The 12,500-nt window shown below is 36.6% G+C and overlaps 1 protein-coding gene across 9 annotated transcripts in view; it reads left to right on the forward strand.

Moving 5' to 3' along the window:
* IKKepsilon (I-kappaB kinase epsilon) overlaps positions 1-12,500 on the forward strand; it is a 31,104-nt gene that overhangs the window by 18,313 nt on the left and 291 nt on the right. For 7 of the 9 annotated variants that reach the window (XM_086532951.1, XM_086532940.1, XM_086532936.1 and 4 more), the window contains 16 exons: positions 1-3; positions 562-702; positions 1,358-1,487; positions 1,724-1,905; positions 2,247-2,328; positions 2,661-2,847; positions 3,246-3,425; positions 3,602-3,807; positions 4,578-4,731; positions 4,863-5,082; positions 5,339-5,428; positions 8,840-9,041; positions 9,148-9,286; positions 9,644-9,830; positions 10,372-10,484; positions 11,199-12,500. The exon at positions 1-3 is cut by the window's left edge and continues 108 nt beyond it; the exon at positions 11,199-12,500 is cut by the window's right edge and continues 291 nt beyond it. In XM_086532951.1, the coding sequence (XP_086389077.1) occupies positions 1-3; positions 562-702; positions 1,358-1,487; positions 1,724-1,905; positions 2,247-2,328; positions 2,661-2,847; positions 3,246-3,425; positions 3,602-3,807; positions 4,578-4,731; positions 4,863-5,082; positions 5,339-5,428; positions 8,840-9,041; positions 9,148-9,286; positions 9,644-9,830; positions 10,372-10,484; positions 11,199-11,316 (2,334 nt within the window). In that variant the 3' untranslated portion in view covers positions 11,317-12,500. The remainder of the gene's footprint in view (positions 4-561; positions 703-1,357; positions 1,488-1,723; positions 1,906-2,246; positions 2,329-2,660; positions 2,848-3,245; positions 3,426-3,601; positions 3,808-4,577; positions 4,732-4,862; positions 5,083-5,338; positions 5,429-8,839; positions 9,042-9,147; positions 9,287-9,643; positions 9,831-10,371; positions 10,485-11,198) is intronic. The other 2 variants (XM_086532928.1, XM_086532967.1) reach the window with 2 other exon arrangements.

Consider the following 12,500-nt stretch of genomic DNA (forward strand, 5'->3'; position numbering starts at 1 on the left):
AGAGTAAGTACTCAGAAAAGAATTCACTAAAATGATAATGATGATTAGCATTATTATTATTTTTGCAGTTGTTGTTGTGACTCTGTTTTGCTTCCTGCATTAACCTCATGACCCTCTGAATGAGTGTTGTATACTATTATAGTCAGTAGTGCTTCCACTGCTTTTGATTTGACAGGGAAAAGCCCCATTCCCTAACATATGTCTGATCAATACTCATTATTTATGTGTTTATTTATTTTATAGTATATTACATTTTCTTATGAGATATGGGAACCCACAGATCACCCATACATTGAAGGACCCCAACTTTAATCATCTATTTTAGATTCACTTACTTTGATAGGATTATAGTATTTTGAATATCCTTTGAAAGAAGAAAATTTGATAGTGGGCATAAAACTGATGAGGTGGATTCACATTTGATGAAATATAGGGATATCATCAGATCGTCCATGTCAAATGAAATTACAGACAATAGTAGTGATATGTAATGTATGTAGTAGTTTATGAAAGGAACTCAAGAAGGATCAGAATTTTACCAACATATCCCTATTCCCTCAGCACACTGGAGAACCGGTTGCTGTCAAGACGTTTAATCAGCTCTCACACATGCGGCCACATGAGGTACAGATGCGTGAGTTCGAAGTACTTAAGAAGGTCAACCATGAGAATATTGTAAAACTCCTGGCTATAGAAGAAGAGGTATGTACTCTGTTTTTGTGGTATCTTTTGGCCACATGCTATGTACCTTGCCTGTGATAGATTTTTCTGTCGTGTTTATTTATTCTTCTCTCAAGGACTTTTTGTGTTAAACTCTTCTGCAACGGGCATGTTTGCAAGGTTAGGTCGTTATTGAACCATATTTTTCCTCTTGTTGAAAATGCAAGTTATTTATTCCTTCAGTTATGATGCCCTATCAAACCTAATGATAATTGTCATTACTTTGCTAATATATCATATGTAACATACCATAAGTCTTAAAAAAACAGAAAATACACATCTTAAGATGCCCAGTCTAGGCTGAATATCTAAAGGTGGGACCCATTTCAGAATGGTTAAAGAAAGGTGAGATTGAAGATAAAGGCAGACAGACACTAAGACAGACAGACAGACAGACAGACAGACAGACAGACAGACAGACAGACAGACAGACAGACAGAGACACAGAGAGACAGGGATAAATCCCTATACATATTTTTAAGTAGAATAGTAGAGTATTGATAAACATATTCAGTCTATCATTGGGAAAGAAAATGCACCACCACCAGTTAAAAATCTCTCTCTCTCTCATTTTTTTTTCTTAAAGAGGGGGTCATTCTTGTCATTTGTTAACTTGGACTTATTTCCATTTGAGCAGCAAGAAGGACGGGGGAAGGTGATTGTGATGGAACTCTGCACTGGGGGCTCGCTCTTCAACATTCTGGATGACCCAGAGAATAGTCATGGCCTGGAAGAGGACGAATTTATCTTGGTGCTGTCACATCTTGGTTAGTGTTGCATTCCTTTCGGATTTTTCCTCCATTTCATCATAGTTTTGCTCAGGTCTACAACACGATCTTTGTAGTTGCATTCTTGATAAAAAATGATTCATTCACTCCCAAATAAGGATTCTGTTTTTAGTTGTAATAGTAGTAGTAGTACCATTAGTACCATCAATTTAATTCACTCTTATAATATAAATCAAACACTTTCAAATAATTTCTTATTTCATTATCTGTTACAGCTGCAGGGATGAAACACTTGAGGGACAACAGTCTAGTACATCGGGATCTCAAACCAGGAAACATTATGAAGTTTACCGATGTTGACGGGTCCACTATTTATAAGTTAACAGATTTTGGTGCTGCTCGAGAATTACAAGATGACCAGCAGTTCATGTCGTTATATGGAACAGAAGAATATTTGGTAAGCTGTAAAACTTTTATCTTTAATTTCTTCTCTTTCTATGATAGAAATTAGAAGCTAACATTCTCATGAACTCATTTGGTTTCTCCACTTACTATTTATCCAGTAATCAGACTCCTTGTCTTTTACTGTTTCTTTTTCAATTATGTGATATCAGATAGTTATCAGGCTTGTAGATCGACTACTTGATCAAATGCTGTAAAGTATTTGTTTTGGATCAACCTTATAAAGTGATGTCTAAACAGTGAATGTAATTAGAACCTCCAAAGTGTTCATTATTTTGTAAATTATCATGGGATTACTTTTTTACCCAAGATACTACTGTCTGATATTTCTTGCAGCACCCTGACATGTATGAACGTGCAGTGCTCAGAAAACCTGTTGGGAAGACCTTTGGTGCCAGGGTGGATCTCTGGTCAATAGGTAAGCCTTTCACTAAAACTGGTCTAAAGTATATGTTTTTTTATTTTTTATTATAGGTGAAATGTTACTGTATGAGACTTATTTTTATCAACCGAGAATTTATAGTATACCTTTTGTGAAAGCAATACCTTTCCATTGCTCTGAAATAAAGAATTATTCTATAGGTGTTCATTTCTCTGGTATGACTTTTTTTTTTCATTATAATTAGTTGACAGGTTAATTATTTTATATTTGGCTACACAAGATTTTAAGAAAATATAACTTACATTGTATCATCATTTCAATGATATTTATTTAAACATTAATATACGCTGCTTTCTGTATGTCAACAGGTGTGACTCTTTATCATGTAGCCACAGGACAGCTTCCTTTCCGTCCATATGGAGGTCGTCGTAACAAAGAGACTATGTATCATATAACAACAGAAAAGGCTCCAGGAGTTATCTCAGGTGTACAGACTTCAGAAAATGGGCCAATTGACTGGTGCACAGAGCTGCCTGAAACCTGTCAGTTAAGCCTGCTGTAATTGGCATGTGTTAACCCACACCAGGAGGGGGTGAGGTACAGACAGTGTACCGCGCATTCAAAAGCCAGTGCCGGAGTATTGTGCCAGCTATTCAATTGATTTAGGCCTAATAATTCGAACGCCCCGGCATTTGGACATTCTAGGCTAGAAATCCCCCGTCGGGAATGGGTTAAAGATTCAACATTTCCTGTTTGTCTGTATAGAATGTCAATTGAAGTGTAAAGAAATTAGATTATTGATATGGAATCAATTTAGTCTAAAAGACAACTGACAAAATTTTAATAGCAGAAGAGAAGATTGTGGAAAAGGTTGACATTGTAGTTGACTTCATTTTACTGTAATTACCAAGTAGTTTTGGCAAATTTAACATTCTTCTTATTATAATTTCCAGGGGTCTTCGTAAATTGGTGACACCTCTACTGGCTGGCCTTCTTGAGGTTGATCCCCAAAGAATGTGGAACTTTGAGAGGTTCTTCCAGGAAGTTACAATGATACTGAGTAAGAAAGTGGTTCATGTCTTCTTTGTAAACAAGGTGCAGCCTCTTACAGTATACATGGATCCAGAACACAGGTGAGTGTGCATGAAACATAAATTTTGTTGTTCTTTATACTTTATACATAATGGACATTAAGCCAGGAAAGGATAAAACAACTAGTGAGACTCTCAGTGTTAATTTCCTGTGATATAGGCAACTTTTTCCAAGTAGGCTTGTAAATTTATAAGATTAATTTTCTTTCCCATACTAGGTATGAAGAACTGCAATACCTCATTTGTGAACAGACTGACATGAATCCAGATAACCAACTTCTCCTTTATGATAAGAAACACTTGAGTGATATTGTGGCTCCAGACCAGCCATCATCATCTTATCCATCGACAACACCTCGAACGCCCTTGGTCCTCTTCTCAAAACAAGATGATGACATCACTCTCACTCTGCCGGAAACTCCAGGTAGGAATGCTAGACTGGAGAGATATCATTCAGGTCCATGGGTACTGTTCGTGCCTTAGCCTGTGCTGTATTTCTTAACCTGTAAAGGGTGTATCATCTTATGATCTGATGCATAAATGCACAAAACGATCTCTTTTCTCTACGCTAATTCAAGCCGCACAAAAACACAAGTTTCATTTTTGGAATCTAAAGGTTGAAATCTACTTTGTGACACTTGAAAATATTATAATAATTTTCTGACTTACTGTGGAATATTGATATAGGTTGTGTTTATCTTCATTTCCTCTAGGGGTTGAATTAATTCCTACATGTTCATGCCTTTTTCCATGCTGTAAAGAAATTTAACTTGCTGAAATTCATATGAATGAATATACAAATATGAATAAAAATATAAAGAATAACTCAGTGACAATGAGATTTGTCCAATTCTTTGTTAGTGAAAGTATATTTTCTTTTGTAGTTCTCACTCCCATCAAGTTTTAGCCATGTAAATTAAAAACTGGAAATTTTTTATTATTGTTTTATATACATAATGTAGATTGTGATTTAATGTATTATAGTTTATACAGTTTCAGTTTTTTTTATATTTTAATATATTATGGTGTATATTAACATTGCATTAGTACTACTAAGCTATTATAAAAGTGCAAAGATCAGGAAAACAGTAGCAACACTGAAGAGAACAATTGAAGGTCATAGCTCTTGTGATCCCACTATGAGCAGAGGTAATTGTTTTCTTAATTTGATATCTCCTCCTTATTTTTTCACAGCTGTCAAGTTTGGTAGCTTCCCAACCCTGGTAAGCGTAGAGCACGATGCTGCTGTGGGAAAGTCAATGTGTTCAGTTGGTCATGCTATCAAGCGCAAGATCGACTACTTTTCAAAATGTGTCCACCTGATGGATTATAGTGTTCTGATGTTCATGTAAGTAAGCAGACTAGCTCATAGCTGTCACATGGATGGACTGTTAACTTTCTCTATCTTAGAAAGTGTATGTTTGATTTGAATGGGAATCATGAAGTTCATGAAGTGCTAAAATGGAATCTGTTTTTTAGTGAGGTGATTGTCAACCAGTTGACAACTCTACAAAACCGTGTTGGCCACGTCCAGTCACTTACATCAGCTGTAAGTGATCGTTTTGGTCAGCTGGTAGCCAATCACCGAAGGTTCCTTATGCTGACTCAGATGTGTGGAGGGAATCAGGATAGCAGCTCTCAACCGCTAAGGGAACGGCTTGAAGATCTAGTCAACAATAAAGTTGATGCTGAGAAAGCTGTAAGTGCAGATATGTGTATTGCAAATTTCATTAATCTGTAATACTTCACTGTGCATGAATATCCCCTCCCTTAGTCCCTTCCATTTCCACTTTTGGCATCACTTCCCTCCTGCTCCCTCCCTTAATGCAAGCTATATTCTCCTTCCTTCTCTTTACTCTCCCTCCCTACACCCACCAGTCATCCCCAAAACATAGGCAGTAAGGCTAACACATGTGCAGCAGAATTATATACGTATTTGTTACTAAACCGCCAAGGCCACACCAACCCAGGAGTCCTCGCCCACCCAATCACCAGCCCAGAGGCTTGAAGAGATTGTGGGCGCCATAGTCCCAGAGGAGACGGTGGTGAGTGCAATCGTAACTAGAGGTTAGAGTGTTTTGAAAAATGCAAGCATGGGTCACACTGCACTGGCACCAGATCCCTTGATGTAGGGGCTTTTTGTGGTTACAAGCAATGTTTGCCTTAGTTGATTAATTATGTGGGTTCTACCAAAGTTTTTTAATGTAAATTTGTATTATACCTAGGGGCCTGTTTGGCAAAGAAAAAAGCCTTGGTATAAGAAAGGTTATCAGTTATAATAGGGAAGCATTTGGTTTTAAGTTCAAAGAATTAGACAATAGTATTCATAATGGGCTCTTGAATTAATTTAATGGGATTCCAGAATATATTGCCACCCTCACTACCTTCCAAATATTTTAATGATTTCAGATAAAGACCTTTGCTCTCAATTTTGATACACTTTTAAACATTCTCAATATCACATTTCTTCCTAAATGAAAAACAATAATGAAAAAAAGCTTTTTTCTTTTATAATTATTTTAAGAAATTTTGAAAGATGCACCATTGACCTCCAATTCTTCATCAGAGGAAATGCTAGCAATGATTTTACAACTGAGAACTTTACATCCATCTAGTTTTGTTCTGGTTTAGAAAGGGATGTTTGTGCCAAGAAATAATGAAAGCTTTTGTTTTCTCTACATTTTGTTAATATTTCTTTTCTGTACCATTTTTCCCCCTTTTCTTTTTTCATATTTTATACATGTCACTTCTGCCTTATCTTTTCTTTTTCCTTCTTTCTCACCTGTGCTCCACATGCACCCTAGAAATATGCAGGTTCATGTGTCTCATAATAGTGTTTAGTGTGTGAAAATGTACCAAAGTATTTTGGTGTGTAAAGTTGAGAGCATTACTGGGGTTACCTAGATAGATTTTTGTTTGTCTGTTTTTTTGCTTGTTTGTGGGTTGGGGCCATGAGAGATGTGTATGTTTAAACTTCAAGAATAAGAAAAAAGAGGAAAAAATGAATGGGAACTTTTGGAGGATTTCTTTTGTCATAAGTAAAAGGAGCATTTTCAGGATCTGCAGACAAGAATATTGTAGTCAGGAGTCTATTAATCTATTAACCACTCCATGACGGGCTTGTGTTGTGTGGTTAGATCACTTTCATGCTGCATTTATCTTTTTGTTGAAATGAAAAGCTACATATTCCTTCAGTTATGATGCCTGATCAAACCAGATGCTAATCATTATCACTTTACTAATATATATGAAGACTCATATGTCCTACCATAGAAAATAATAGAAAGCACTCCCATCTTAACCCATTCACGACGGGGGCATTCCAGCCTTGTACTGCGCACAATGCCAGTGGGCTCGGGCGCACAGTTGCCTAATTCAATTGAAATAACCGGCCATAATTCGAACGCCCCAGAAACATTTGGCATTCAAGCGGTACAGTGTTGTACCACCCGTCATGAGAGGGTTAAGATGCCCATCCCTGGCTGAACATCTTAACCCTATGACGAGGGTGCGTCACACTCGTGTTACACAGCTAAATTCCCGATGCCGGGGCGTCATGCCAATGTGACGATTCCGATGCAATATTACAATCGCCCCGCATTGGGGTTTTTGCGTAGAGCGTGCCCCGTCGGGAAAGGGTTAAGATGTAGCATGTCTCGGGAGGGTTAATGAATGATCCAGAAATGATGACAGTAATCTATCAGCAAAAATTGAGTTTTGTTTTTCATCATTGCTATATCTAAGGGTAGAAGAAATATTTTGATATTTTAATATTTGATATTTCTCTTTTATATATGGTGTAGTGAGTGTTTTGGAGTTTGGAAAATATTTTTTCCTTCTTTTTAGAACTAGTATTCTTTACTGTGAGTGACAAATTATTCAAATAGGAAATGCTTTTCATATGAATATACTCGAGGTTGCTTCTTACTATAAATATGACTAAATATTGCCTATGAGGACTAGGTCTGCTTTGATTTTTTTCAATTTTTATATACACATATACCTATATATATATATATATATATATACATATATGTATATACATATATATACATATGTATACATATATGTATATATATGTATATATATATACATATGGGCCATATTTCACATGGTTACACTCATCAATGTGGAATGGTCATCAGTAGGCCATTCCTAGGGGTCTCACCTTTGTACCCTTAACCCATTGGTCGCGGCTTTAATAAAAAATGTACAGTTTACATTTATGGGTTTACATTGTCTGCCGTGGTGCCATCCACATCTACGACCGACTCTGCCTTAGCAGCAAATCATGCCATCCGCTATCAATGGGTTAAGGCATGGAAAATATCAGTTTGTAGAACACCAAACCTTTTTCATTTTAGCACAGCTGTGCAAAGCTATTTGGCTTCAGAAGTATCATAATTTGGGTCACTGTTATGATGTTATACTTGTTTTTTTCATAGTTTTATTGTTTATGATTATGATTTCTGTTTCTTCTTAATTGTTTATTGTAAAATGATGGGAACTGTTATTAGGGCTTCAGAAAATAAGTATCTTGATTTACATACAGTTTTATATACATATTTTGGCTGACTTCAGGTAAGTTTGGTGTTAATCATGTAATGTATTTTGGAATTCCCGTTATTTCGCGGACAGATATTCTTTGCTGTTAGAAAAATTAACTAAGCATTATATCAGTCCTCCTTTTAAATTTAGATTGTTCTATATCAAATAAGATAGGGTTGCCATATTATTAAACATCTTGGGAGTTTTGACTGGAAAAGAACCAAGGGTTTAGAAGTGATGAATATACAAAGAGGGAAAGTGTCGGAGAAAGAGAGGGAGGGAGAAAGGGAATGAAAAAGAAGGGGATATAATCTACTGCAGTAACTTCAGTAATAAAGATGAAGATGATGATGATGAAGTGATAAGGAGAGACTGCACATTGTAATTATAGTAATGTACAGAAATGTATATAAATAAAAGAAACTTCCTTAGCTTGTACAATGCCTTATACATAGCAAAATTTCCATTGCTTTATATTTGCTTTTGTAACAAGATAGTAATTCACTGCTTATTACTTATTATTCCAAAAAGATTCAACAACTTGAAAAATCTTAGGAAATTCCAGTCAGGATTAATTATAAGGCATGACTTCAGTAGAATTAGATTTAGGTAGTTAGGTGCTTTGTTTTCTTTTAACAGAGTGGATTGTCTTTTGAGTGCAATTTATATGGTATAATGACTGATACAACACAAGATATTGTTCATATATTGTTGGATTTACCTCTTGTTTTTTTCTTTTCTATTTGATTTTGCTATGAGATATTACAATTGAAATTCCACCTTCTTCACAGAATGATTTAGAGTGCAAAACTCTAGCCTTTTATGTTTTTTGCACACATCACCACATATCTTGATTTGTGTAGCCATTTTCATAAAGTACAAGTACTGAATACGTTTAACTTCCCTAGGTTCGGGACTCCCTAAATGCCATGCTGCCAGTCGTAAACCAGCTGTATGAGAGGGTGGTCCGAGGAGGCCAGCTTCGCCGTCAGTGGCAGCAGGCAGGGAACAACGCAGTAGCCGTAGAAAGGGCACCAAACAAAGCCTCCACCTATGTCACCAAGCTCAGGGAGTCTTGGCAGCACTTGCTCAGAGATAGAGCAGCAAGAAGTAAGTCTATGGAGAAATTACAAGGAAATTATTTTAACCCAATAATAAGGAGAGCATGTAGGTGTCTTTTCCTTCTCGCTGACTCTTGATGGGCATACTTTTCCAGCACTTACCTTTAATGATGAGCAGTTTCACCTACTGGAGAAGATGAAGATGAAGGAAACAGCAAAATCCCTGGAGACCCTCCTGGCCTCCGTCACAGCTACACTGCACCACACTACAGACAACCTAGCTGACTGGTGCAAGTGAGTCATATTTATTATTATGCTTCTCCTTTCTATTCTCTCTCTCTCTCTCTCTCTCTCTCTCTCTCTCTCTCTCTCTCTCTCTCTCTCTCTCTCTCTCTCTCTCTCTCTCTCTCTCTCTCTCTCTCTCTCTCTCTCTCTCTCTCTCTCTCTCTCTCTCTCTCTCTCTCTCTCTCCCTCTCTCTCTCCCTCTTTCTTAATTTCTGACGGTTATGTAGAAAAGTATTATTGGTATAAACTGAATAATAGATGTAGATAAGATATGAATAGTAATACTTTGCTTTAGAAAAACATTGACAAATTAAACAGATACACATACACAAGCTCATAGTAAGGTATTCCCTTTCTTTGCCTCAGAGTTGCCAAAGTCCAGCGAGTCCAGACTGAAATTGAAGAAGCCGATGTGGAGAAGCATGAGGTGCTGGTGGTTTCTTTCCAGGATACCTTAGGCAGCACAGAGGACCAATACCACCAAACTCTCTCAGGACTCCTGGCAGCCATAAAGGACAAAAAGCTGCAGGATGATCCAAGACTACAGTCTGAGGTATGTCACCCCCCACCACCCCCCACCTCTCTCTCTCTCTCTCTCTCTCTCTTTCTCTCTCTCTCTCTCTCTCTCTCTCTCTCTCTCTCTCTCTCTCTCTCTCTCTCTCTCTCTCTCTCTCTCTCTCTCTCTCTCTCTCTCTCTCTCTCTCTCTCTCTCTCTTGTACTCACTCTCTCACTTACACTCCACTCGCACTTGCACTCTCTCACTCGCACTCTCTCACTCGCACTCTATCACTTTCACTCACACTCTATCACTCGCACTTGCACTTGCACTTGCACTTGCACTCTATCACTCTCACCTGCACTCTCTCATTCTCACTAGCACTCTATCACTCTTACTCCCTATCACACTCACACTCTTTCACTCTCTCGCTCTCTCACTCTCTCACTCTCTCACACTCTCTCAATCTAACTCTGACTCACACTCTCTCACTCTCATTCACTATGAATAGATAAATAGATAGATAACTAGATATTTGCAAATAGTACCTTGTGACTGATTCTCAAAGGGAGAAGCTAATAGGTCTGTCCTTCACAGAATCCAGACACAGGGGCAGCCAAGATCAGCAGTGGGACAGGCAACACAAATGAGCCTAAAGAGACCCAAAAGTCAAAGAAGGAAAGCCAAAATAAAGCCCGGTTGAAACTTTCGTGAGTATTTAGTCGGAGGGGACTCTGGCTCTCACTTTCTTTTCCTTATTTTTATTTTATTTATTATTTATTCATTAACTTCTCTTTCTCTTTCTTTATTTGTGTATGTGCATGGGACTTTGGTTATTAAAAAAAAAAAATTCCTCTTGACTATCCAGAAGTCTATGAAGACTAATCTAATCCATGTGTGAGAGACATGAACTTTGGATAGATTATGTACACTTCCATTAAGGCCTGTTGCCATCAGAAGACATTTTATTGCTTTTATATATATTTATCATAAAGATGTGTATTTTCATTCTGCCCCTCAGTCATTAAGATACAGTTTGCTGAAGTTGGGGTTCAACTAACTTTATCTGACTCTGGAACCAAGTTAAGTAGGGGATTATCACCCTTTTGGCTATGCCTAGGCACACTATTTGGGAAACTAGGAGAGCCAAACCTAGTGCTGATTTTATTCATTGGCAGTATTTATGATCTATGATTGGCTTAGAAGTATATTCGATATTACTATGCAATGAAAACATCATTAAAAGCCTTTTGAAACCAGCCTAAATGCACTAAGCCTAGGGAGTATATTTGTAATGAAATCAAAACTGGAGGCTGAGAAACTGGGATAAGGAAACCTAGGCTTAAGAATTGATGTTATCTGATGGTGTCTGAATATACTTTTTCATTATTAAATGTTATATTTCATTTAACATTGATTTTCAGTTTACGTGAAATGTGTGAAGCTCAAGAAGAGGTAATGAGACTGCTTGAGGAAAACGGCACAATTATCAAACGATTCCAGCGCATTACGAGTCAGTCAGATCTTTCGGAAGAACAGTAGTGAAACCAAGCATTAGTAGTGAAATTCTTTTATTTTCAATGTAGCATCAGTAACTACTTTATTTATATACTTATTTATCTTAATCATTATTCAAGTTTGTTAGTTTCTTGATAGATGTTACTCCATTTTGAATGAATAGTTTCAAGCAGAATCCATATAGATACTCATTATTTATACATTACCTTTTTGCATTTATTATTTTTTTCAAGATTTAGGTATAGAAAATGTTTTGTTGCATTGATTAAATGATTTACTGAAGTCATTTTGTATAAGATATGACTGCAATGTCATATTGTATAAATATCCAGTAGAAATTTGGGAAAATGTAAGAGCAACATTAGAAAATATAGTACATGAATAAAATATATACTTCCCTTATTTCATAAGTTAGAAAAACATGTGCAGAGATTAGCTTTAATTGTATACTGTCATTATTATAATTGTTAAAAGTAAGAGATAGAAAGGAATTCCAAGCATTTTGTACCTGGTAATACACAAAGAAACAAAGTTATATACATAGTAGTGATTGTGTAAGGACATTTGCAATTATTTTGTTTTTTCTCTTCTTATTGTTACCACAGTGTCCTCAGTTGTTTTTGTTGTTAAGATGACATGTGATTTGCTTTGTTTTTGGTTGGTTACACATGCCAAGAAAAGTGTCAAGGTTCAAAGTAATGATAATTACATGTCCCCCCCACCCTCCCTACTATCCCCAAAATATGTACAATGAATGGCCAACAATGTACCATTTCTGCCCATTGAAGATGCAAATAGCATGTGTAACCACCAGTTATTATGGAGAATAGCATGACTCAATTTTTAATACACTTCAAATTACATAGCCTGTAGTTTGCACTGAGACCCAACAATTTTATCACCATGAGATTTCTGGGAGAGAATTATTGATTAATGTTTTTTCGTTTTTCTTGTTTTTATGGTAATTAAGATTCAACTTCTTTTCAATCACAATTCTACCATATCTTCTTCCATCCCATGAACTCTTAATGATATGCCACTTAAAATTTGATGAAATAGAGGTAATCTCTAATTCTGGTTCTCTGGCTCGGTAGCACATTACACTCTGTGGAATATTTCAATAATGCTCAGAGAAGAAATGAAAGACATCAGTTTTCAGTAATTTAAAGAAAGTTTGGGCTTGTAATTGTCATTCATATTACAGAATC

This window comes from Penaeus japonicus, unplaced genomic scaffold, assembly GCF_977035675.1.
Source record: "Penaeus japonicus unplaced genomic scaffold, GWHDUDI00000001_assembly GWHDUDI00000003, whole genome shotgun sequence".
NCBI classification, from domain to species: domain Eukaryota; kingdom Metazoa; phylum Arthropoda; class Malacostraca; order Decapoda; family Penaeidae; genus Penaeus; species Penaeus japonicus.